This window comes from Oncorhynchus masou, chromosome 18 (genome assembly GCF_036934945.1).
Source record: "Oncorhynchus masou masou isolate Uvic2021 chromosome 18, UVic_Omas_1.1, whole genome shotgun sequence".
NCBI lineage: Eukaryota > Metazoa > Chordata > Actinopteri > Salmoniformes > Salmonidae > Oncorhynchus > Oncorhynchus masou.
Genome location: NC_088229.1, coordinates 49,827,504 through 49,853,422, shown reverse-complemented (window position 1 = coordinate 49,853,422; position 25,919 = coordinate 49,827,504). Strand labels below are relative to the sequence as shown.

Genomic DNA, 25,919 nt, shown 5'->3' with positions numbered 1-25,919 from the left:
CGTCTGAGATCCCCAAGGATTGGAAAGCTGCCGCAGTCATCCCCCTCTTCAAAATGGGGAGACACCCTGGACCCAAACTGTTACAGACCTATATCCATTCTGCCTTGCCTATCTAAGATCTTCGAAAGCCAAGTCAACAAACAGGTCACTGACCATCTCGAATCCCACCGTACCTTCTCCGCTATGCAATCTGGTTTCCGAGCCGGTCACGGGTGCACCTCAGCCACACTCAAGGTACTAAACGACATCATAACCGCCATCGATAAAAGACAGTACTGTGCAGCCGTCTTCATCGATCTTGCCAAGGCTTTCGACTCTGTCAATCACCATATTCTTATCGGCAGACTCAGTAGCCTCGGTTTTTCGGATGACTGCCTTGCCTGGTTCACCAATTACTTTGCAGACAGAGTTCAGTGTGTCAAATCGGAGGGCATGCTGTCCGGTCCTCTGGCAGTCTCTATGGGGGTGCCACAGGGTTCAATTCTCGGGCCGACTCTTTTCTCTGTATATATCAATGATGTTGCTCTTGCTGCGGGCGATTCCCTGATCCACCTCTATGCAGACGACACCATTCTATATACTTTCGGCCCGTCATTGGACACTGTGCTATCTAACCTCCAAACGAGCTTCAATGCCATACAACACTCCTTCCGTGGCCTCCAACTGCTCTTAAACGCTAGTAAAACCAAATGCATGCTTTTCAACCGATCGCTGCCTGCACCCGCTTGCCCGACTAGCATCATCACACTGGATGGTTCCGACCTTGAATATGTGGACACCTATAAGTACCTAGGTGTCTGGCTAGACTGCAAACTCTCCTTCCAGACCCATATCAAACATCTCCAATCGAAAATCAAATCAAGAGTCGGCGTCCTATTCCGTAACAAAGCCTCCTTCACTCACGCTGCCAAGCTTACCCTAGTAAACCTGACTATCCTACCGATCCTCGACTTCGGCGATGTCATCTACAAAATTGCTTCCAACACTCTTCTCAGCAAACTGGATGCAGTTTATCACAGTGCCATCCGTTTTGTCACTAAAGCACCTTATACTACCCACCACTGCGACTTGTATGCTCTAGTCGGCTGGCCCTCGCTACATATTCGTCGCAAGACCCACTGGCTCCAGGTCGTCTACAAGGCCATGCTAGGTAAAGCTCCGCCTTATCTCAGTTCACTGGTCACGATGGCAACACCCATCCGTAGCACGCGCTCCAGCAGGTGTATCTCACTGATCATCCATAAAGCCAACACCTCATTCGGCCGCCTTTCGTTCCAGTACTCTGCTGCCTGTGACTGGAACGAATTGCAAAAATCGCTGAAGTTGGAGACCTTTATCTCCCTCACCAACTTCAAACATCAGCTATCTGAGCAGCTAACCGATCGCTGCAGCTGTACATAATCTATTGGTAAATAGCCCACCCATTTTCACCTACCTCATCCCCACAGTTTTTATTTATTTACTTTTCTGCTCTTTTGCACACCAATATCTCTACCTGTACATGATCATTTATCAATCCAGTGTTAATCTGCAATATTGTAATTATTCGCCTACCTCCTCATGCCTTTTGCACACATTGTTTATAGACTCCCCTTTTTTTCTACTGTGTTATTGACTTGTTAATTGTTTACTCCATGTGTAACTCTGTGTTGTCTGTTCACACTGCTATGCTTTATCTTGGCCAGGTCGCAGTTGTAAATGAGAACTTGTTCTCAACTAGCCTACCTGGTTAAATAAAGGTGAAATAAAAAAAATAAAAAAAAAATAAAAATAAACAAAAGGCCCCTCTCCAGCTGAATTACATATCAGTAATTTTGATTACTTGCCATCAACTAGTTCCCCTTCTGCCTCAGTCCTTGTCAATAAGAGTCTTGTAGACAGCTGAGCTGCAACCTTAGCTGAACTTAGTGGCAGGTGTAGGTGAAACAACCATTAACTCTTTGGTAATTTCCATGGGTGGGATAGTTGATGATATTCATAATCAAGCTAAAGAATCTGTGAAGAAGTGTCTGTCTATACAGGAGCCTATTAAAGTGACTGAGTGTAAAATTGATCAGTGTTTTGAAAAAATTGAAAATCCTTTCAGTGTATTAAATTCTGAAAGTAAGAGAAGGCAGTATTTTACAGAAAAGTGGGAAAGGGTAGACCCAGTGAATACGTTCTTGGTACAAGATTTGATACACAATCGGACTACTGGAGGCTATGATCAAATTGTTGTTACTGATAAATTTGTTAACATCCCAATTTTGAAAACATTAGTTTATTTACAAACAACCTAAAGGAGATGCAGACCTGATTCCAGTTCAAGAAAACTTTATGACTTATGTGATGGAGATCTGTTCAAGAGCCATGATCTATTTTCAAAACAGAAGCATGCAATTCAGATACAGATTTTCTATGATGATTTTGAAACAGCAAATCCTCTTGGATCAAAACGGGGAATACATAAATTATGAGCAATCTATTTCACCTTAAAGAATTTCTCCAAAGTTCAACTAATTTCTGCTTAATATTCATTTGGTTGCTTTATTTCATGCCCAAGACGTTAAAACATATGGCTTTTCTAAAATACTTGATCCAATTGTGCAGGATATTCAAGTACTTGAGAGGGATGGAATTATGGTCCCCTTGTATGATCAACCAGTGTATGGAACTATTTGTGACAACCTTGGTCTTCACTGTGTATTTGGTTTTGTTGAATCATTCAGTGCCACATATTGTTGCCGCTTTTGCCTTGCTGAGAAAGAGGACTCAGACTGAATTTGATGAAGATTCACCCAAGATACTAATGTGAACTAGAACACTTCATGCAGAACAATGCCAAAAAAAGACAAATCCCAGTCTTTCCTGTGATGGGTGTTAAACTGCTTGCAGTACTTCAATACATGTGAAAACTTGTCTGTCAATATTATGCATGATATCTTGGAGTGGCACAATATGAAATGAAACTGCTAATACTGCACTTGTCTATAAAGTACACAACATCAAATGAAATAGACAGTGGAATAAAGAGCTTTAACTATGGTTACATGGAGCAAAACAACAAGCCTCCTGCTGTGAAGTTAGGAAAGGACGAATGACTTGGGGTTAAATGCTATCCAGTCCTGGTGTTTACTTCACAATCTACCACTTATCTTTGGAGACTTAGTTTGTCCAAATGATCTACACTGGTATTTACTGTTGCTTCAGATAATACACTGCTCGAAAAAATAAAGGGAACACTTAAACAACACAATGTAACTCCAAGTCAATCACACTTCTGTGAAATCAAACTGTCCACTTAGGAAGCAACACTGATTGACAATAAATTTCACATGCTGTTGTGCAAATGGAATAGACAACAGGTGGATATTATAGGCAATTAGCAAGACACTCCCAATAAAGGAGTGGTTCTACAGGTGGTGACCACAGACCACTTCTCAGTTCCTATGCTTCCTGGCTGATGTTTTTGAATGCTGGCGGTGCTTTCACTCTCGTGGTAGCATGAGACGAAGTCAACAACCCACACAAGTGGCTCAGGTAGTGCAGCTCATCCATGATGGCACATCAATGCGAGCTGTGGCAAGAAGGTTTGCTGTATCTGTCAGCGTAGTGTCCAGAGAGTGGAGGCGCTACCAGGAGACAGGCCAGTACATCAGGAGACGTGGAGGAGGCCGTAGGAGGGCAACAACCCAGCAGCAGGACCGCTACCTCCGCCTTTGTGCAAGGAGGAGCACTGCCAGAGCCCTGCAAAATGACCTCCAGCAGGCCACAAAAGTGCATGTGTCTGCTCAAACGGTCAGAAACAGACTCCATGAGGGTGGTATGAGGGCCCGACGTCCACAGGTGGGGGTTATGCTTACAGCCCAACACCATGCAGGACATTTGGCATTTGCCAGAGAACACCAAGATTGGCAAATTCGCCACTGGAGCCCTGTGCTCTTCACAGATGAAAGCAGGTTCACACTGAGCACATGTGACAGAGTCTGGAGAGGCCGTGGAGAACGTTCTGCTGCCTGCAACATCCTCCAGCATGACCGGTTTGGTGGTGGGTCAGTCCTGGTGTGGGGGGGCCGCACAGCCCTCCATGTGCTCGCCAGAGGTAGCCTGACTGCCATTGATGAGATCCTCAAGACCCCTTGTGAGACCATAAGCTGGCCCCAGGTTCCTCCTAATGCAAAACAATACATGTGGCTGGAGTGTGTCAGCAGTTCCTGCAAGAGGAAGGCATTGATGCTATGGACTGGCCCGCCCGTTCCCCAGACCTGAATCCAATTGAGCACATCTGGGACATCATGTCTCGCTCCATCCACCAATACCACGTTGCACTACAGACTGTCCAGGAGTTGGCGGATGTTTTAGTCCAGGTCTGGGAGGAGATCCCTGAGGAGACCATCCGCCACCTCATGTCCAGGCATTGTAGGGAGGTCATACAGGCACGTGGAGGCCACACACACTACTGAGCCTCGTTTTGAATTGTTTTAAGGATATTACATAAGTTGGATCAGCCTGAAGTGTGGTTTTCCACTTTAATTTTGAGTGTGACTCCAAATCCAGACCTCCATGGGTTGATAAATTTGATTTCCATTGATAATTTGTGTGTGATTTTGTTGTCAGCACATTCAACTATGTAAAGAAAAAAGTATTTAATAAGAATATTTCATTCATTCAGATCTAGGATGTTTTATTTTAGTGCTCCCTTTATTTCTTTGAGCAGTGTATATGATCCCATTTCAGATGCATTAGCTAGCTTCAACACATACTAGGTTGTTGTGTGGCTTGGTCTTGTGGGGTTAGTTAACCACCACACAGTTCAAATGTTTGCAACTGCACATGGGGACAAAGATCATACTTTTTGGAGAAATGTCCTCTGGTCTGATGAAACAGAAATAGAACTGTTTGGCCATAATGACCATTTATGTTTGGAGGGAAAAGGGAGGCTTGCAATCCGAAGAACACCATCCCACCCGTGAAGCATGAGGGTGGCAGCATCATGTTGTGTGGGTGCCTTGCAGCAGTAGGAACTGGTCAGGCATCAGTCAGTTAAAGCTTGGTCAAAAATTAGTCTTCCAAATGGACAATGACCCCAAGCATACTTCCAAAGTTGTGTCAAAATGGCTTAAGGACAACAAAGTCAAGGTATTGGAGTGGCCATCAAAGCTCTGACCTCAATCCTATAGAATATTTTTGGGCAGAACTGAAAAAGCTTGTCTGAGCAAGGAGGCCTTACAACCCTGACTCAGTTACACCAGCTCTGTCAGGAGGAATGGGCCAAAATTCCCCCAACTTATTGTGGGAAGCTTGTGGAAGGCTACCCAAGTTAAACAATTTAAAGGCAATGCTACCAAATACTAATTGAGTGTATGTAAACTTCTGACCCACTGGGAATGTGATGAAAGAAATAGGAGCTGAAATAAATTGTTCTGACATTTCACATTCTTAAAATAAAGTGGTGATCCTAACTAACCTAAAACAGGGAATTTTTACTAGGATTAAATGTCAGGAATTGTGAAAAACTGAGTTTAGATGTTTGGCTAAGGTGCATATAAACTTTGAGTATGAATCAAGTCGACCATAGGACAAACATTACACAAGTTGGAAATCGCAATTCAGCAATGAGTGGTTTGAAAAGGACTCAATGACAGTGGCTTTTATCAAGCATTTATCGAGCCACACAAAGCGATAACTAGCTCACTAGAGTCACTAGTTGACATGAAACTTTTCTAAAGTTATTGTGAACATCATCTCCCTCTGACACACACGCAGAGAACACACATACCTGTTTTGTTAATGATAGTAAATGTGTGTATCAAAATGTCAGCTCGCTACAACCAAAGCCTACAACAGGTAAAAATGAAAACTTACCATGTCCATGAAGGATTAGCCATTGAGCTAACATTAGCCAACTAAGTTAGCTGGCTAGCAAATTTTTCCTTGACGTTCTTCTCCCCAACAAACCACCTGTTACGTTCGTCGTTGTAAGAATGATCGGACCAAGATGCAGCGTGGGGTAGGTTAATCATATTTATTAATGCTAACCAGCAAGAAACCCACCGAACCGTACAGCCTTGTCTGGCTCAATAGCAACAATACCAAAACAAGATCCCACAAACAACAGGTGGGGAAAGGCTGCCTAAATATGATCCTCAATCAGAGACAACAATAGACAGCTGCTTCTGATTGGGAACCATACCAGGCCAACAAATAAATAGAAAACATAGATTGCCCACCCTAGTCACACCCTGACCTTACCAAATAGAAAATTAAAAGGATCTCTAAGGTCAAGGCGTGACACCACTGCTTAACTTTCACAAGTAAAACAAGAATGCAGGAGAACAGGGACTACCACTTAGCAGTCAATTATTTTCTAAGTTGTCTGTGTACATTTTTAGAATCTGTCGTTGATTTCCAGCTGTGTTGTTGTGTAGCCTACTGGGCCTCTGTCCAAACTGCTTTTGAAATAACCACAGAGCAAGCAGGCTGCCTGCATGTAAAGATATATTACTGCACTATGCACAGATTCCATTCCAAGTTTTAGCTGGAACTAATATGCCTACCTCCTTATTTAAAATAACATTATGTTTATTGTTTAAAAGCTCATCATATATGCATAGTCATCTTAACCATACCCACATGTACATACTATCTCAATAAGCCTGACTAACCAGTGTCTGTATATAGCCTTGCTACTCTTATTTTTAAATGTATTTTTACTGTTGTCTTATTATTTCTTATTACTTCTTATTTCACACACACACACACACACACACACAAAATTGGTTAGAGCCTGTAAGTAAGCATTTTGGCGCACGTGACATATAAACTTTGATTTGTCAGATGTAAATGTTAAATGTAATATTTTCAGTGTCAAAATCAGGTGGAATTTTTTAAAACTAATTATTCATAGAAATAAATGTGATGAAAATAGGGTTTTGTAAATCCTGGTGGATTTTAGTATGATATTGAAGTAAAAGACAGTGTTATTTATTACATTCTGAAAATTGTTTAGTTATTCATAATTGTCACGACTTCTGCCGCAGTCAGCCCATCTCCTTGTTCGGGCGACGTTCGGCGATCGACGTCACCGGCTTTCTAGCCATCGCCGCTCCATTTTTCATATATCTATTTGTCTTGTCTTGTTTCCATACACACCTGGTTTTCATTTCCCCAATTAAGCTACTTGTATTTAACCCTCTGTTTCCCCATCATGTTTTGTTTGTAATTGTTTTCATATTAGGTAGTGTTAGTTTACGCGCTCGACATTTATGGTCCGTTTTTTTGAGCGTGTTTTTTTCATGTCGTGCTCTCGTTTTTGGAACTATAATAAAAGTGCGCCTGTGTCACGGCTTTCGTTGTGGGAAGGAGGAGCGGTGTGTGGAGGTGGCACAGGATGGGCTAGACCGTGAAGGCGTACTGGAGATCTTGAGAGCAGTGCTGGCACAGGACATGCAAGGCTAGGGAGGTGCACAGGAGGCCTGGTGCGTGAGGCTGGCACCAACTTCACCAGCCGACTAACACGCACCTCAGGACGAGTATGGAGCGCTGACCCAGGTGCCATCAAATCCCCGACACGCTCCGTCAGGCGAATTCCATACTTAAAGCAACAACACAACAACTCCCTCATTACTCTCTCCTCCAATTTCCCCATTAACTCCTTCACAGTCTCTGTTTCGCTCACTTCCAACACTGGCTATGGTCTCCTCCTTGGCTCACGATAAACAGGGAGAGTGGGCTCAGGTCTGACTCCTGACTCTGCCACACTCTCCCTGAGCCCCCCCAAAAAATTTTGGGGGCTGACTCTCGGGCTTCCATCTGCGTCGCCGTGCTGCCTCCTCATACCGGCGCCTCTCCGCTCCAGTTCTTCCTTGGGACGGCGATATTCTCCAGGCTGAGCCCAGGGTCCTTCTCCGTCTAATTCGTCCTCCCATGTCCATTCCTTTTTTGTTGCTCCTGCTGTTGCTTTTGCCTGTTACCACACCGCTTGGTCCTGTTGTGGTGGGTGATTCTGTCACGGCTTTCGTTGTGGGAAGGAGGAGCGGACCAAAATGCAGCGTGGTTGTTATTCATTTTATTTTAATAAAGAAACTATACACGATAAACTAACAAAACGTCCGAAAACAGCCCTATCTTGTGCAAAACACAGAGACAGGAACAATCACCCACAAACACACAGTGAAATCCAGGCTACCTAAATATGGTTCCCAATCAGAGACAATGACTAACACCTGCCTCTGATTGAGAACCATATCAGGCCAGACATAGAAATAGACAAACAAGACATCCAACATAGAATGTCCACTCCGATCACACCCTGACCAACCAAAACATAGAAACATACAAAGTAAACTATGGCCAGGGTGTGACAGCCTGTTCATTGTATCTGCTCTCCTGCACTTGACTTCGCCTCCAATACACCATCTTGACAATAATAGAACTTCAAAACAGCATTCAGTGGAACAGAAGAAAATGTGCAGCACAATAAACAGTGCAATTAGCTAACACAAATACAATATTACCATTAGAAGCCAACACACACAGCAAGCTACCAGATTTCATTAATCTAAAAAACATTTATTTGTACTGCAGTTTTACTGCATTTGAACAGTAATGCGTTTTTGTAAGGGTATCCTGTATTATTGTGCATGTTTATATTTAATGCTGGTGAATGTGCATTTTTCAATTGGGTGGACTGCAACTATGTAAAACACTGCCATAGCCTGTATAAAAGCACAAGCATTTATAGTATCGGCGATTCACTAAATTAGGGACCATCTCTGATAGCTATAGGACTGCAGAGACTGTCACAAATGTTTGCTTTTAATGACCTAGCAAATTCCATGACTTGAGGGTGAAGTATATCACAAATTTTAAAATTGTATTATTGTTATTATTATTTCCACACCTGCCAAATAAAAACCTAAAATGGCCCTACTCCTGAAAAGGTTATTTGTGCCTGACTGGGTACAGTATGCCACGAGACCCTAACCTGCTTTGGTGTGCTCTGCCGGCTGTTTGCCAAATGTGCTAAACTGAATCATTCAAACCTTGCTTAAAAAGAACATTACTCCAACTGTAATAATTGTAATGGTTCTAGTGTCTTGTATGCAGTGGGTGCATGGCCCACAAACACTATGCCCATGCTTATATAGATTGATATGAGTAGCATTTAGATATAACTGGTTAGTAGTTTAATCAGATTTCAACTAAAAAACAGATATCAACCAAAATAAAACATATTTCTTTAAAACACGTCTTAATCTGGATGCGATCTAGTTATAAGGTACCTGACCAGATTTCAACCAGTAAAATACATGTTTATCACATCGTATGCCCACTGGGAGCCTATTCCTGTCTAGAAAAAAATCCTTCCAAATAGGCTACTAAAGCCTGATTTGGCCACAGAGGATCATTAGCTTATTTAACAAATCGCATTGCCTACAAGCCGGAAGGAAAGGCAGCCCACCCAATTTGTACAGCGCTCACTTGTTCAGTTGCTACTGTCAGTGAAAAGGAGAGAGGCCCAGCCAGGCATATCACTGTAAAGCGAAGACAATTAAAACATGAATCTGTTCAACTTAATTGAGCGAACAACAGTAGCCTATAGCCGGTCTTATTGGCATCGGGATATCCCCAGTGATTGTGCACTGCACATATTCACTCTTTATCACTGTTGGGTCAGTGCCACTTTAAAGTTTGTTTTTGGACAATAACTTCATCCTCCAGTTTAGACGGATGTCAAATTCTACAGTATTTGTGTCCCCCCTTTTTGCTAACTTATCGACAATGTCGTTTTTATTGAGCTGTTTGTCAGTGTCAACAGAGTAGGCTACTTTGTAGAATGGGTTGGGGTTAAATGTCTCCCAGGATTAAACACCACTTACTGTCAACCCAAAAAAATGGAACACTTTCCCTGGATACCACTAGTATTGCTCAACTAAAAATGTAGTCTGTTTCATCTCAACTTTTTAAGTAACTCCCTAAAAATTAATTTCATTGACAACCATTAATGCTGTCGTCATTGAACATGATTTTGCCTGACGGTTTTGATATCCGTTCATCATGATTGATTACACTTAATGGCACAACAAGCTTAATACCAATATAGAATATATATATGTGCTTCTTTCTTCAAACACGGTGTGAAAGAATCATAAAGTCAAAAAACGTTGATGACCCACAATCCTCTAAAAACAGTCATGTGGCAAGATGGGAAATTAGGTCTTGACTTCCAATGAAGTCAATCACTAAATGTTCTTTCCCTTTGGCTATCCTCGTGAAAGATACATTTTGAAAAAACATATTAAGTTGGATTTATTCTTACATTATTTTGGTAAAAAATGAAATTAACAAATTGTTGAAACGACTTGGGTAAAATATATGTTTGGGGGTATTTTGACACTTTGAGACAATTATGAAAAGACAGAGGGGATACAGATAGGTGGGAGAAACAGATTGAAGGGTCGAAGTGGGGAATTTAACCCCGCTCTTCGGTGGGGAAAGGGGTGACATGTCTAAAGCCAGGTGCCAGGTGTGTTATTGCTAGACCACGGCCTCTGCACGACATGTATTTATTTTTATTAAGAAATAGTTGGTTTTGGGTATGCTTGCTTCCATACCCGCCCAGGCATGAAGTCAGATCTTTAAACTTGTTTTACATATGGTATACCAGTAGGGGAGCCTAACAATTAATAATCTACTTGGTAAGAAAGAATAAAGTGTAATCGGTTTTTAAAAAGTCACCTTTTAACATTTATTTTTATTGAATATCAAAAATAATAATTCTGCTTTCTATTTCCCTTGAAAATGTGTTTGCCTAAGGATAGCCAGCATGCATATATCTAAATCTTACAAAATGTAGCTTTTTTTCTGTCAGGAAATAGACATTTCCCTTAAGGGGGCATTTCGTCCAAGTTACCACAATTTGTCATAGTAACAAAAAATGTCTCCAGTCATTATATGTGTAGAAGAATTGCATGAAATATGTTTATAAAAAGGCCACATTTTTTCCATGCAAAGAAATCTGATTTAGCATATAGCTAAGCCTACTCTATGCTATACGTGCTCAGCCATGCATTGAATGGTCATTTTTGCAAACAGTGATAGAGTTATTGTTACACGGAGTGGAACAAGGGAACCCAAGAGCAGACTTAGACGAGGAAACTGGGATGAAGTAACCAAAGGTATTTATTGGAACACGGGGAAGATGGAGTGCAGGTCAGAGGAAGCGAAACGGAGGTGGAGGTGAGAGTGGGGAAGTGCTGAGGTGAGAGGTGCTGCAAAATGGCTGTAGTTGCGGATGAAACGTCTGTAAAAATGTGCAAACTTCAGGAAATGCTGTAGCTGCTTCAGGTTGGAGGGCGCAGGGCACTCTGTGACTGCCATGACCTTGACGGGGTCCAAACACAACTGTCCCTGTGCAAAAATATAACCCAGGAAAGACACTTTGGCAGTATGGAACTCACATTTTTTCAGCTTTATTCAAAAGCTTATTCTCCAACAGCCGTTGAAGAACGTGTTGCTGGTGAGCCTCAGGGTCCTTGGAAAAAAAATCAGGATGTCATCTAAATAGACAAAAAATGAAGCATCCAATCACATCCCTCAGCACGTCATTGACTAGGTTCTGGAAAACAGCAGGGGCGTTAGGAAGACCAAAAGGCATGACCAAATACTCAGTGAACGTAGTCTTCCACACGTCCTCCTCTCTTATGCGGACAAGGTGGTAGACATTCCGGAGGTCGAGTTTGGTAAACACCGTGGCACCATGGAGGGGGGCAAAAGCAGAGCTGATGAGTGGCAAGGGGTACTTGTTCTAAACAGTGATATTATTCAGCCCACAGAAGTCTATGCACGGCCTCAATGACCCATCCTTCTTCACAAAGAAAAACCCAGCACCCACCAGGGAGGAAGATGGCTTGATAAGACCTGCAGCTAGAGAATCCTGAATGTACCTCTCCATAGCCTCTTGCTTGGGACCAGAGAGGTTAAACAACCAGCTACTGGGGAGAGGAGCTTCAGGCTGGAGACCAATGGCGCAGTCGTATTGGCGATGAGGTAGCAATAGGGTGTGGTGGAGGGGGTAGAGGGCGTTGCAGGAGCAGATGTGACAGTTATATTATTAGCCTAAATTATGACTATCCCATCTACTCATCGCTGTATGAATAGTAGGCCATCTGACATAAAACTACAAATGCGATGATCCATGGAATGCTTTATTATAAAGGTACATTTTTATGGTGACAATTAGCTTCCCCAAACTTGAAACTCACAAGCTGCCTATGTAGACATTCCTTTGTCCCATGCCCTCCTGCACACTTCTCACATCTCAGAATCTCCCTCCTACACACTGCTGCTACATCACCATAAACTTGACACCTTAGTTTGTTTGGCACAAAAGCTCTCATGGACATATCCTAGCATGACTTTGTCAGGTAAAGACTCAAAACTCAAAAAGGACAAGACAGTGTTATCTCAGTTTCACCATGCTCAGTTTCACTGTGTCTCATCAAACTGCAGGCGTCACATAGACACAGAGAATCTTAATTTCAGTTGCTCCTCCTCAAAACTTAACACTACCCCAGTAGTCACTCGTTTCAAAGGCACCAGACAAAAGCAACAATTCTTGTGACGGGAGGTGCCTGCTCCCTCTGGGCAGAAGAAACACCGAAAATGATCACAAGCCCACTTGGAGCTAACTTCAGTGATTTAACAGTAGCCAATTTATTTTCTACCCAGCCTTAAACTACATATGGGTCAGCCAAAAGGCTTAGCTTGATTCTTGTTGCTTCCTCTCAATGTGAAGAAGAACAGCACGCACCAGCAGTAGCAATACTCTGAAAGTCTCCCTCTAGTGGTAGCACTAAATATTGACGCTACAGCTAAAATGACATTTGACATTTGTTCTCTATGATTTTAAAAACAGCTGGAGAACTTGTGTTATCAACCTAAACATTTAATTGACCGAAACCGTATATCTATGCATTCAAAATAAATTGAAGGTGCATGCTTTCACATCTCAAATAGAGTGTGAGCCATACAGCAATTGGAATACCAAATTATTTTATAAGTACAGCAAGGCAAATGCACATGCATCCTTCAAAAAACCCATATCAGTTATACTGTGACATTCTCCGTAGGTATAGTCGGGATTCGGGACCAATATGTAACTTTATGAAATCACATGAAATATTAGTGACTGGCCAGAGTATCCCATACCTCACTTGCAATGGCCATGTGGAGTGAGGTAATGTTCTCTGGGAGAGAAATGAGGGTCAGCACATCCTCAAGGGATACTAAAGGAAATTGTCCCTCAACAGCCAGAAAAAAAACGGTCTACCCCCACTCTATGCATACATTTCACCTGACGTTGGGTCTTATTCACCTCTTGGATGATCCCTGAGTAAATGGTGTGGTCGTGCACCAGTGCACACCATTTCCCCACAACCTCTGTACTGTGCCACTGCACTCCTTCTGGTGTGCTGTATGGGATCTTCTGTGAGGTCATCTGTGGGATTAAAGCTGGAGCACTTTGTTTTTTGACAATCACACTTCAGATTCCTTGTTGCAGAATACATGCAGCTGATGTCACGGTAGAGAATTTTCCCAGGTGAACGTGACCACCTGGTGGAGCCTCATTGTGGACAGTACGGCTGGAAGGTCAGCTAGCATTTTTTACACTGCATCCTCCACAGTTTGCTCCTGAATGTAAAACAATTTCACCTTCGATTGTCCCTCACTCAGAGTTTGGTACAGGGACAATGCTGTGGGGATATCAACTCTGTCAGCCCTCCTCTTCAATGTGCCACCCACACCATCTGGGGCACCTTTGCCATGACTGGCTTTGAAGTAGTTCCAGGTTCCTCTTGTAAACCCCTTGAAAATTTCAGTACAAAATAGGTACAAATGTTATAGAGATGGTTCCTGAACTTCTGGACCAAAATGTTAAAAGTTTCCACCAGCTCTTCTTGGGGATATTCAAATTATTTTTTCAAAGTGATCTTTGAGGCTGCTCCAGGATCATTTTTGTGCTCTTTGTCCACAGTGGCCCACCGAAGGTAGGAGACGCGATCGGTGACTCTGTAGCGGATTTTGAGTGTATAGGTATTATTGCTGTATTGCTCATTCTCCATACATACAGTGGGGAGAAGAAGTATTTGATACTGTAATGTTGGGTACACTTCAATTTCATAGGTACACTTCAACGGAATCTAAAACAAAAATCCAGAAAATCACATTGTATGATTTTTAAGTAATGAATTTGCCATTTTATTGCATGACATAAGTATTTGATACATCAGATAAGCATAACTTAATATTTGGTACAGAAACCTTTGTTTGCAATTACAGAGATCCTATGTTTCCTGTAGTTCTTGACCAGGTTTGCACACACTGCAGCAGGGATTTGGCCCACTCCTCCATACAGACCTTCTCCAGATCCTTCAGGTTTCGGGGCTGTCGCTGGGCAATACGGACTTTCAGCTCCCTCCAAAGATTTTCTATTGGGTTCAGGTCTGGTCAAATTTCAACGAAATGTACCATCTTACTACCCCTCCTTATCTGTCTAAATAAAGCAGAGATATTCTCCATAGGACCTTATCATCAATCAATATTTAGGCTATAAACCATTTGCATTTCTAAACCATTGATTGTGTGAGAAAAAAAACGTTTTTGTGTTTTGATCCCTTTTTCATGCACTGAAACCCCAAAAAGTGTTTTTACAACACTCTCAAAAACACCAATATTCAGGTTGAAGAACCACTTTGGGTGTTTCAGAGTACTTAATTTCTGTTTAAAAAAACATGCTGTGTATTAATACAATTACATTGAGTTACATTCAATCACCATCCAAACACCAGATCTCAGCTTAAGTGCACTACTTTACATGATTTCATTTCACAATCATGGTGTTCTGAGACTTTCTAGTTTTACAGTGTAGGGTAAATGAGCTCAAATTGAATAGACAGAACAGAACTAACGTAACGTTACTTTTGTACCTGCCGGCGGGGTGGGAATAATACAGCCTTGTACGAAAGTAACAGCTGTCAAGAAATGCACAATATCTGTCTTATTTCCATGTTACTGGTTTGTAATGCTTGTTACTTTCAACAAATGTACAATCAGCCATCATTTCATGTTTGTGTCGATTTGAATAATTCATGCTATAGGTTCTAATTGTAAATGAACTATGTGTCAACATCACGCAAACACAACATTTTGCCTTACAATATTCATCGGACTAAAATGGATCACATAACCATATTTTTCTAATTTCATTTCAATTGGCATTTAGTCCGATGTTTTTCACAATTTTCAATTACTATTCATGCTTAGATCTACCAATCAGGTCAACTCTAGCTGTCCTTGTCATGCACACTCCTCGTGTCTTGATAGAATAAACATTTTTATTCTCTTCACGAACGGCAAACTCATCATGCTTATCACATTTCCATGGCTTGACACAAGGTAATTTACCTCCAGATTCATAAAGATATATATTTTTAACCACTAACTAACCTGTCAATAAAAGCTTATGCGACAACCTGATCCACCAAGTCAGTTGATTAAGGCATAATTCTAATGATGTCATATCATTTTCAGACATTGTCACATATTTTGCTAAGATTATAAAGCAATATGAATTAGAGGAGACAATGGCCTATGCTTAAAAAATATTTAATTTTATTCCAGGTCATCAGTTAACATTGTGTTACTTTGCTGACTTCGCTGTTTTCATTCTAGCTTCTGTTTTATCTGAGAAAATGGCCGTATTACATTAGCCCTGTGTTACTTTCATCCCGGCTCTCCCCTACTGTAGTCTTTTTTATAGGAGTTAAATCAGCTTTAATGTTGCAGATACATTGTAGGTCCTATCAATTTAATTGTTTCCCCCCCTAAATGGACCAAATGGACAAACAATACTTATACTGCTAGGTACAGTTAAATAACTAGAGATTCATTATAGTCCTAATTTCCTCTTTCCTCAAGTACTGGATTTTTTTATCCCATAGCAACCAATTCACCATTCATTCTGATTTTAATTCCAATCCTCCAACTGTTATGGGTGTGTACTGGAGGCAAAGTCAGGTGCAGGAGAGCAGAGTGTAGTGAACAGGCGCACTTTTTTATTCCGGTCCAACGAAAGCACAAAAGTACATAAATATGCCCAAACACGGAACAATAGACAAAAAGTATGGCACGTAACAATACCCACATAACATAAATACAATTTCACACAAAGACATGGAGGGGAACAGAGGACTAAATACATGCAGTGTGATTAGGGAATGAAAACCAGGTGTGTATGGAACAAGACAAAACAAATGGAAATATGAAAAATGGAGCGGCGATGGCTAGAAAGCCGGTGACGTCGATCGCCGAACGCCGCCCGAACAAGGAGAGGAGCCGACTTCGGAGGGAGTCTTGACACCGCCGTCCAGAGATTAACCCATCTTTCCCAGTATAATGCCATTTTATAATTTTATTTCCCATTGACTGATCGTGGTTTCTCAGATCCCCCAACAATACAGTTTGCAGGTACTTCTGAACCTTGATATTATGACATAACAACCATTCCTGGACCTGACTCCAAAACCGAGACACCGATTAACAGTACCAGAAAATATGTTCTATTGATTCTGTTTCCTTGTAGCAGAGTCTGCACAAGGCAAATTGTTCAATGACCCATATATTGAGCATTCATTTTGTAGCAAGTATTTGATATAATAGCTTAAATTGAAACGAACAGATTGATGTGTCAATTGTTGTTTTCTACTGTGTGGAGGGCTGGCTGAAGCTTAGAGCTTGGGCAGAATGCTGTCCTTCAGGGGTGCAAAGCAGGCTGGGTGATGGAGACTGGTTGACTGGGTGAGTGACTGTCCTTCTGGGGGGCAGAGCAGGGTCCCTGGGGTGGCCCCATTCCTCCCTGGCCCTTTCCCTGGGGCAGAGAGCTGGCTAGAATGAGTGGCGTCCCCTGGCAGCCGTGTAGTGGGTAATATTTGATATATACACCTCGTAATAAGACTATGCAATTAGCCCATTAAATGAAATATCTGACTCCATAGGATAAATGGATGCAGTGGCGCCACCTGGAACCCCAGCCCTCACTGGCCCTCCGGAGCTCTCTCATTCAATTCAATAAAGTGCGGAAAAAGGTAGGGAGTAACTGTAGATAGCCAAATGATGACACAGAGCTCTAAAATGGCCAGTGTAGCAAAAGTTGGACTCTGTAATTGTTTTATTCATATGGAAGTAATTAAAGTTAAGGAAGTATTTGTCATGTAAATACAACTACCATTGATAAAAAAGTTAGAAAGTCAAAAAGCCAAAAAGTAATTGGAGGGAAGAGGTCCCTCAACCAATAACAGTTGGTTGTATTCATGGAAGTCATATTGGGTTGAAGCTATTGAAGATTTAAGGAATAATTTTTCCTTAAAGTCAACAAAAATTCATTAAAAATAGACAAAGTCAAAAAATACAAAAATAATTGCCGTAGATTGTACAGACAAGGTCCCTGAACCAATAACAGTTGATTGTATTCATGCAAGTGATATGGGGTGGAAGCTGTTGAAGTTTTAAGCATGTATTTTTTACAGTTAAATGTAACTAAATGTAATCCAAAATGTAATAGAGAGAGAGCTCTAGCTTGGCTTCCTGAACTCCTTGGGAACTCGCCTTTCATCGCATATTAATGTTGTCCGTCTATGACCAAAAGAAAGAAAGTTTTAATTTAAATTGAATTTTTTTAGACGACTGGGTATAAATCTGAATGTGCTAAAGTGATAAAACCATTCTCCTGCTGCGCTACGATGCTTTATCAGTGGCTTTGACATAGGGTTCAGCCAGGAGTATGACAGTCGAAAGCGCGAATTAAGTGGTATTAGGGACATCCCGGCTTCAAGTGGTTACAGATTTCAAATCCTACATCAAACAGGCTCAGAAAATATTATACTGTGTCCATAGGAACCAGGGCTTTTTTTTGCTCTGGCAAAATTTGTGGGATTATATCCTGCCTGTTTGGCCATGTCCGGGGGTATCGTCGGACGGGGCCACAGTGTCTCCCAACCCCTCCTGTCTCAGCCTCCAGTATTTATGCTGCAGTAGTTTATGTGTCGGGGGGCTAGGGTCAGTCTGTTATATCTGGAGTATTTCTCCTGTCTTATCTGGTGTCCTGTGTGAATTTAAGTATGCTCTCTCTAAATTTTTTCTTTCTCTCGGAGGACCTGAGCCGTAGGACCATGCCTCAGGACTACCTTGCCTGATAAATCTCATTGCTGTCCCCAATTCACCCGGACGTGCTGCTGCTCCAGTTTCAACTGTTCTGCCCGCGGCTATGGAACCCCTGACATGCTACCTGTCCCAGACCTGCTGTTTTCAACTCTCTAGAGACAGTAGGAGCGGTAAAGATACTCTGAATGATAGGCTATGAAAAGCCAACTGACATTTACTCCTGAGGTGCTGACCTGTTGCACCCTCAACACTGATTATTATTTGACCCTGCTGGTCATCTATGAACATTTGAACATCTTGGCCATGTTCTGTTATAATCTCCACCCGGCACAGCCAGAAAAGGACTGGCTACCCCTCATAGCCTGGTTCCTCTCTAGGTTTCTTCCTAGGTTCTGGACTTTCTAGGGAGTTTTTCCTAGCCACCTTGCTTCGACACCTGTATTGCTTGCTGTTTGGGGTTTTTTAAGGAAGTGTTTTTAATTTAAAGTCCATTCAATATTATTTTTATTCATGAAAGTCCTTAGTGGAAGATAGAAATTAAGCAATTATTAATGACAAAAAAACAAAAGTAAATGCTGTAGCTCGGAGATGGCCGAGACCTCCGCAGTAGAGGCAGCAGCGTCAAAAAGGCGCTCACGCGTTCTGAGGCGGTTGTCGATCCTGACTGCCAGCATTAAATCAGGGACTCGAGGTCCTCTCCCAGTTCATCCATGGAGTTAGACAAACACTGGTGGAAAGCGGTGACCAGGACCTCCGTATTACACCCACTCTCAGATGCGAGGGTGCAGAACTCAGCCACTGGTCTGACCCCTTGGCGGATGTAGAACAGTTAACTGGCTGCTTCTCGTCTGCCGACTGGGTGTTAAAGGGATTTCATTCCTATATGTTCATCTACCAATTAAATTAAAACACTGCCCATTTCTAAGAATTTGTAAGATACTTGTTTGCATAAAATGGACAGAGACCAGTCTCAAAATCAATCAATAGCATTAATTCTAAAGAGTACTGATCATAGTACAATATACCTCAGGTTATATACTAAAAATGACATCATAGGTTTTAAAATGTCCTTCCGCCACTCCGATACAATGGCAGTATAGTTCACACGCCTTCCCACATTGTCTACCACCTGTTAAATAATCTACTACTAGCCCAAGGTCTATCCCCTCCATGGGTAGAGACAGGATGTCCTGTAAAGGAACATAATATTCCAGCCGGTCTGACGATAACTCCATTAGTTCCTAACAAGGAACAGACAGTCCTTGTTCGAATTACACACATTATATCCAGTACTAGGTTTATAATAAGATTCATACAGTAACAGTAGTATTCTGTTTAGTTACAGTTTTAAACTAAATGTATACATAGTCATTATTCATCAAAATCCCATAACACTGGGTGGTCGAAGACTCGTTGCAGCTTGGCAGTGAAGGCTAATGTGGAGCTGCAGGATGATGGCAGCTGTTCCCACACAGCCGTTGCCCACACCAGGGCCTTGCTTGAGAGTAGAGAGATGTAGGTGATCATGGCCCAATCTGTGTAGAACGAGGAGGACTGTAGCTCGAACACCAGAGAACACTGAGTGAGGAACCCCTTGCATCCTCCCGGGTGGCCGTCATATCGCTCGGGGGCTGAGATCTTGGGTTCCCTGGAGGAACTACAGCGACACCTGTAGCACTGGGCGATGAGACTTGGCAGCTCCTGGGTTGAAGTTGGACTGTGGTTGGAGGGAGTAGGCAAGTGCCCGGAGGGTCTCATATTTGTGAGAGTTGTTCTTGCTGTCGCCCCAGAAATGCTCCTTGATCTGGGTGCTCTCTGCTGGGTACATGTTTTGGCAAAAGCTTGCTGTGACATGGTGAAGTTGGACCCAGGCTCAGAGAAGAGACCAGACAAGGAATCAGTGGTTAAGGATAAACATAATACTTTACTGAGAAACAGTAAACAAAGGATCACAGTAACATTGGGAAACCACCAAATACTTAGTCTCAAAACCTCACTCAGGAGACAACCGCACACAGCAAACAATTCAAGCTTCTGTAAATGAAACCAGAACACACACCTCTTTTAATAGGGAAATCATACTGAGTAACAGGACACACCTGAGTGTCATTATTGTCTCTAGGACGGTCTCTGCCACCCACTGGTGACAGGTGGAACAATGACATCAGGAGGGAAGCAGTGAGTGACAGAGAGTGGGAGAGGGAAATGTGGAGGGATTGGGGTATTGTGAGAAACACTAAATTACAATATTGCCTCCCTGTGTAATTGGAGAGATTAAACGATAACCTCCAATAAGATTATTTCCTGCAAGACTGGGTTATACTATGACATGAAAATAATTCTGAAACTGAAATTAATCTCTTTATAATTATTATAAATTCTCTCCTTTTGGATGTATTGAGGGGGAAATCTTGGGAAACTGGTCATTAGGGAGTTTTCTGGTGAGATGTGTTTGAAGGATATTTCAGTAATAAACACGGTAATGTAAAATTTGACTCAAGGGAAATATGGCATGAAAAATGGAATTATAAAGAAAGAGTGAGAGGACACTGAGTTATTTTGAGCCGTTGGGTTTCCTGCAGGTGAAGAAATTAAACAATGTTTTTGGGAACAATCGCTCCACTGCGAACGGGGCGGGGGGAGATGAGGAGTAGGAAAGGGAGGAGGGAAGTGTACAAGAAGGAGTGATTATAGCACAAACACATAAACAAAATAATATCTAATATAAAAATTTATGATGTTGACTTGGCTACTTTACAATAAGTGTTTATATTTAAAGTGTAGCTATTACTAAATGTACAATAACACTGTCAAAATTATTGATTTATTACAGGAGGAGAATTTGGCTTGTGAGTATAGTAACCCTTGGGCACACCTCCCCTCATCCCATCTCTCCAGCTTATAAAAGAAGAGAGAAGGAGAAGAATATAACAAAAATAATTTCAGGATTAATTGTTCACCTAAAAAGGTATAACACGATTTTCAATTTTCTTAGTGGTGAGTTTTTATTCATGTAACCACTTGTATTAATTAATTCAAAGTCTGTTGCATTTGTATGTATAAATATGAGGGTGTATCAGTACTAAACAACTTTTTTTAAATATTTGTTTTATATAACCTCCGATGAGAAATTATAAATGTATGAAAATATAAAAATGTATTCCATCTTAATCCAGTGATAGCGTGGATAATCATATCCCGAAAGGTGCAATATATTACTCTATGCTATGTATGCAGTGTAATATTACAGTATATAATGCAATGTTATCGTCATTTCTATGTAATAATCATATCATCTTCCTTATAGGCAGTATTGAGATGGCTGTACTGCTGCTTGTGACTGTGCCTCTGACTGTAGCCTCACTTCTCAGATCAACACACAGGTGACTTATTGATCCCTTATACTGCATCTATGACCATAACCCTCAGACTTAACACGGGCAGAGCTAAACTTAAAAAAAGCGGGATAGGCTACACTTTAAAAAAATGACTAAGAAACGTTTTCATCTGAAGAACCCTTTTTGGAAGAGAAGGCAAAGAGTTCTACCTAAAACCTTTTTCATTATTTGATTGTTTGGAAGGCAAGAAGGATACCTTGGAAGGCAAGAAGGGTTCTACAAAGAACCCTTCTGAATCTGAATATGCTTTTTTACTGTATATTTTTTTCTTTCTTTTAAATAGTGCCTGAGCATTAGTGTTGACTGCAGTGTTTCAACTTTAACTTCAGGAGTTTGCATAATCTGATATGTTTGAAAAGATATGTGTGAGAATGTTTTAAACTGTACCTATAATATTTGAGCATGTCACTTGTTAAATCCACTCAATCAGTGTAAATGAAGGGGAGGAGAAGGCAGTCATTCTGAATGCAATTTGTGTGTGATTGATAGTTTCAATTGTTGGATAAACACATTCTGGCTAAATTCCAATAAGAATTACACATCACTCTGCTAGTGATGGGAAACCGAGGCTTTCTGAAGGCGTTGGCGCTTTCATCAAATTATACTGAGAAACGGTCCATTACTTTGTGCTTCATTATCTGTTCACAATGCACATTAGGGACCTCTGCCAGCCAGCAATACTTTTTTTTCTCCACTGTTTTTATCAGAACTCCGTGGCTCAGTGGTAAGTCGTTGGCTTCAGTAGCCTATAATCAGTTGGAATACCAGGTTTGCATTTTACATCATGCTTACCTTTCTTGCCTTCCAGTTGACTATTTTTTTTTAATCTATGCATTATTTAGGATGCTTAAGATAGAAGCTTATACTATACCAAATAAAACAAATTATTTGAACAACAGTGCAGAAAGTGTCTCTGAATGTCAGGTGAAACTTTTAGTACAAAATCCAGTCGAGGTCGATGTTTGAAAGCAGCATGGGATCGAAGAAAGCACTGAAACCACAGCGAAATCAATGGGATCTCACATTTTGCAACACACGGTTTGAAAAAGCATGTGATCAAACGTGTGTTATGTGACAAAACAGCACATTTTAGAGTGGCCTTTTATTGTGCTTTAATTAATGCTAAATTGTAATTATTTTGGCTCTATGGCCTATTTATTGCCTTACCTCCCTACTCTTCTACATTTGCACAGACTGTATATAGATTTTTCTATTGTGTTATTGACTGTACGTTTGTTTATGTGTAACTCTGGGTTGTTGTTTGTGTCGCACTGCTTTGCTTTATCTTGGCCAGGTCGCAATTGTAAATGAGAACTTGTTCTCAACTGGCCTACCTGGTTAAATAAAGGTTAATTAAAATTGTCCCCAGCACAAGGTGCACCTGTGTAATGCTCATGCTGTTTAATCAGCTTCTTGATATGCCACAACTGTCAAATGGATGGATTGTCTTGGCAACAGAGAAATGCTCACCAACAGGAATGTAAAAAAAGTGTGCACAACATTTTAGAGAAATAAGCTTTTTGTGCATATGGAACATTTCTAGGACATTTTATTTCAGCTCAATAAACATGGGACCAACACTTTACATGTTGCATTTATATTTTTGTTTTTGTTATTATGAACTATTAAAGGTGGATAGTTTGGCGCATATTCAACGTTACTATCCGCATTATTAAGTCATGCCATGCCTTAACTGTCTGTCTTGACTTGTTATCCATATGCTGCATTGGTCTTACCCCATTTTCGCAATAAACTTTTTTCAGATTTCCTTCTACATACCCTTTCTTGATTCTAACCACACCTACCTAGCAGACGTGTCGCCGAATGTAACCACAAAGAAACTGGATTTTCATACTCAATTCTGAACGCTCACCGCATGGCCAGTAATTTAGAAAAGGTTTAGTCAAATGGATAATTTATCTGTTCATAGTTTTTCGGGAATAAAACGATAGGTATTTGAGATGAGCGATACGGAAGGAGAAGACGGCGGCGAAATGTCCGAGAAGACCGAGAAAGATCAGGTGGGAATGCTTCCAAAATTTGCGAGAAATTGTATTCCGTTGTAACCTAAAGTTGACTGTACTATACAGTATTGATTTACTGCATGTGGGGCTATTTATTTATGTGGGGGCTAGACTACGATTAAAAAAGGCTGAGAGTACCGTGTGTGGCGCGCCAGCAACACGCTTTTAACACGGCTTCAATCAACGTTTTGAAACTTGTCTTTCGAGTAGCCTAGTTATGCACTAGTGTAGAATGTGGGATAACAACATACTTATGGTATTATTCGTTTGTAAAATAAATGTTGGCTATTCTTCCTGGTATCACATTATTTTACAATTGGTCAATTGTAAATCTGAGTGGTTTTTACGCATTGTGATTTTGCATACACTGTGTTCCAAGCATCGCCAAAAGTATGACCGTGAGTTTTTAAATACACAGCAAAGTCCCCTGTGTTAAATCCACACAGAGTGTTACATCTATCACTGGTCTGATTTAACACCGGTCTAGTGTATAGGGGTGCACACTTTGTGTTAAGTTAACAGACTGCTTTAGTGTAAAGCCTTATTTGCATATTTCCTAGAGTGTCTTGCCTTTCGAGCATAGCGGGTTGAAGTACCCCCTGATAAATCACAATTTAAAAAAATAAATATAAATAAAAGTTATCCGCACCAAATTAGTGCACTAGGCCTGTATTACTCCTGTATGAGCTGAGAAAAATACTCATCAGCAGAGCGTTGAGAAAAATACACATTTTCCAATTCAGTCCTGTGGCCTTCACCAAGTGAGATCCTAAGAGAATATTATTAAATGTATAAAGTAAACTCACCCCATTCCGTACAAATGTGCGCCACCGCAATATTCAAACAAGGCTACAAAGAAAACTAATGGGACTGTGTTGACTTAAAAATCGGGGTGTGTGAACTAGGTTTCTATTCATGTGTTGATCGACATGGTGATGGCTCTATAGTATTGGAGAAAAGTTGAAAAAACGGACCCTCCGTTAGATCATGGCGTGTCATGTCGTAACGTACAGCACGCATAAAGCAACTATTTCTGTCTTACAATCTCTCTCCACCAGGTGTAGCACTTATATCATCCTTTAAAAACAAGAAATGGACAGTGACGGGGTAAGGGGGGATACCAAGTCATTTTTTGCGTCATTGCATGCGATCATCATTCTCAAAGCCGCTGTTTACTTAAACGATTAAAATTCAAACACAAACCTTCAAATAGGTATGTAATGACATTATATAAACTCTTTTTATATTGTTTTATTAACATTTTAGAGGCGATATTGTGATAAGTTGGACAGATCGAGTGGGGGAAAAAAGCAATTTTCCCACACGACATCTCTCCTCACTATCTCGCATTAGTTTCGCTTCCCCACACTCCATTTTTAAAAAGACCCGATGGGGCTCATTGCCAGCTTGACTTATGCAGAAACGGGCAGCGTTTAGGTCATGTCATTTATTTTGTTGGAAAGGGGAGAAATTGTGCTCTACAATGGTATAGAAATTACAGTTGATCTGGAAGTATTACGTTTTTGGGGCGCTAAAATAAGAGCAATTGTACGGACCAAGGCGATGTACGAGTTTACGTGAGTTTACGTTATTCTTTAACACAATACCACACATTTTATAAAGGGCCTAGCTTTACCCTAATACAGTGGCCTGAACTCATGGTTTTACAGGTAACAGTAGGACTGCAAGTCACATTATGCAGGCTTGGAATTCAGCAAGAGTGGACTGAATTTTTTTAAAGAATTTTTTTGAATTTTTATTCACCCACAATATGAGACTACCTAAACCAAGAGGGGACAAAGTACGGCCCGTCGGGCACTTCAAGCCGGCCCGCGAGACAAAATATATAGATTTTTTTATTGTCCTTTTTTGTCCCCAATTTCGTGGTATCCAATTGGGAGTTACAGTCTTGTCCCATCGCATCAACTCTCGTATGGACGCAGGAAAGGCGAAGGTCGAGAGCCTTGTGTCCTCCGAAACATGGCCCAGCCAAGCCGCACTGCTTCTAGACACAATGCCCGCTTAACCCAGAAGCCAGCTGCAGCAATGTGTCGAAGGAAACACCTGGCAACCGTGTCAGCGTGCATGCGCCCGGCCTGCCAAACCCTTTCCTAACCCAGATGATGCTGGGACAATTGTGTGCTGCCTCATAGGTCTCCCAGGGATCAAAACCGGTCTGTAGTGACGCCTCAAGCACTTGCAATGCAGTGCCTTAAAGCGCTACGCCAATCAAGAGGCACCCGCAAACTGCTAAAATAAATAAATAATTGGGTCTCCCAAAAAATGCGACCCTCTG

The 25,919-nt window shown here is 41.4% G+C and overlaps 1 protein-coding gene across 2 annotated transcripts in view; it reads left to right on the top strand.

Moving 5' to 3' along the window:
• The first annotated feature begins 23,368 nt into the window (after positions 1-23,368).
• The window catches only part of LOC135504738 (transient receptor potential cation channel subfamily M member 4-like), a 108,806-nt gene continuing 106,255 nt past the window's right edge, over positions 23,369-25,919 (top strand). For both annotated transcript variants that reach the window (XM_064923560.1, XM_064923559.1), the window contains exon 1: positions 23,369-23,620. In XM_064923560.1, the coding sequence (XP_064779632.1) occupies positions 23,561-23,620 (60 nt within the window). In that variant the 5' untranslated portion in view covers positions 23,369-23,560. The remainder of the gene's footprint in view (positions 23,621-25,919) is intronic.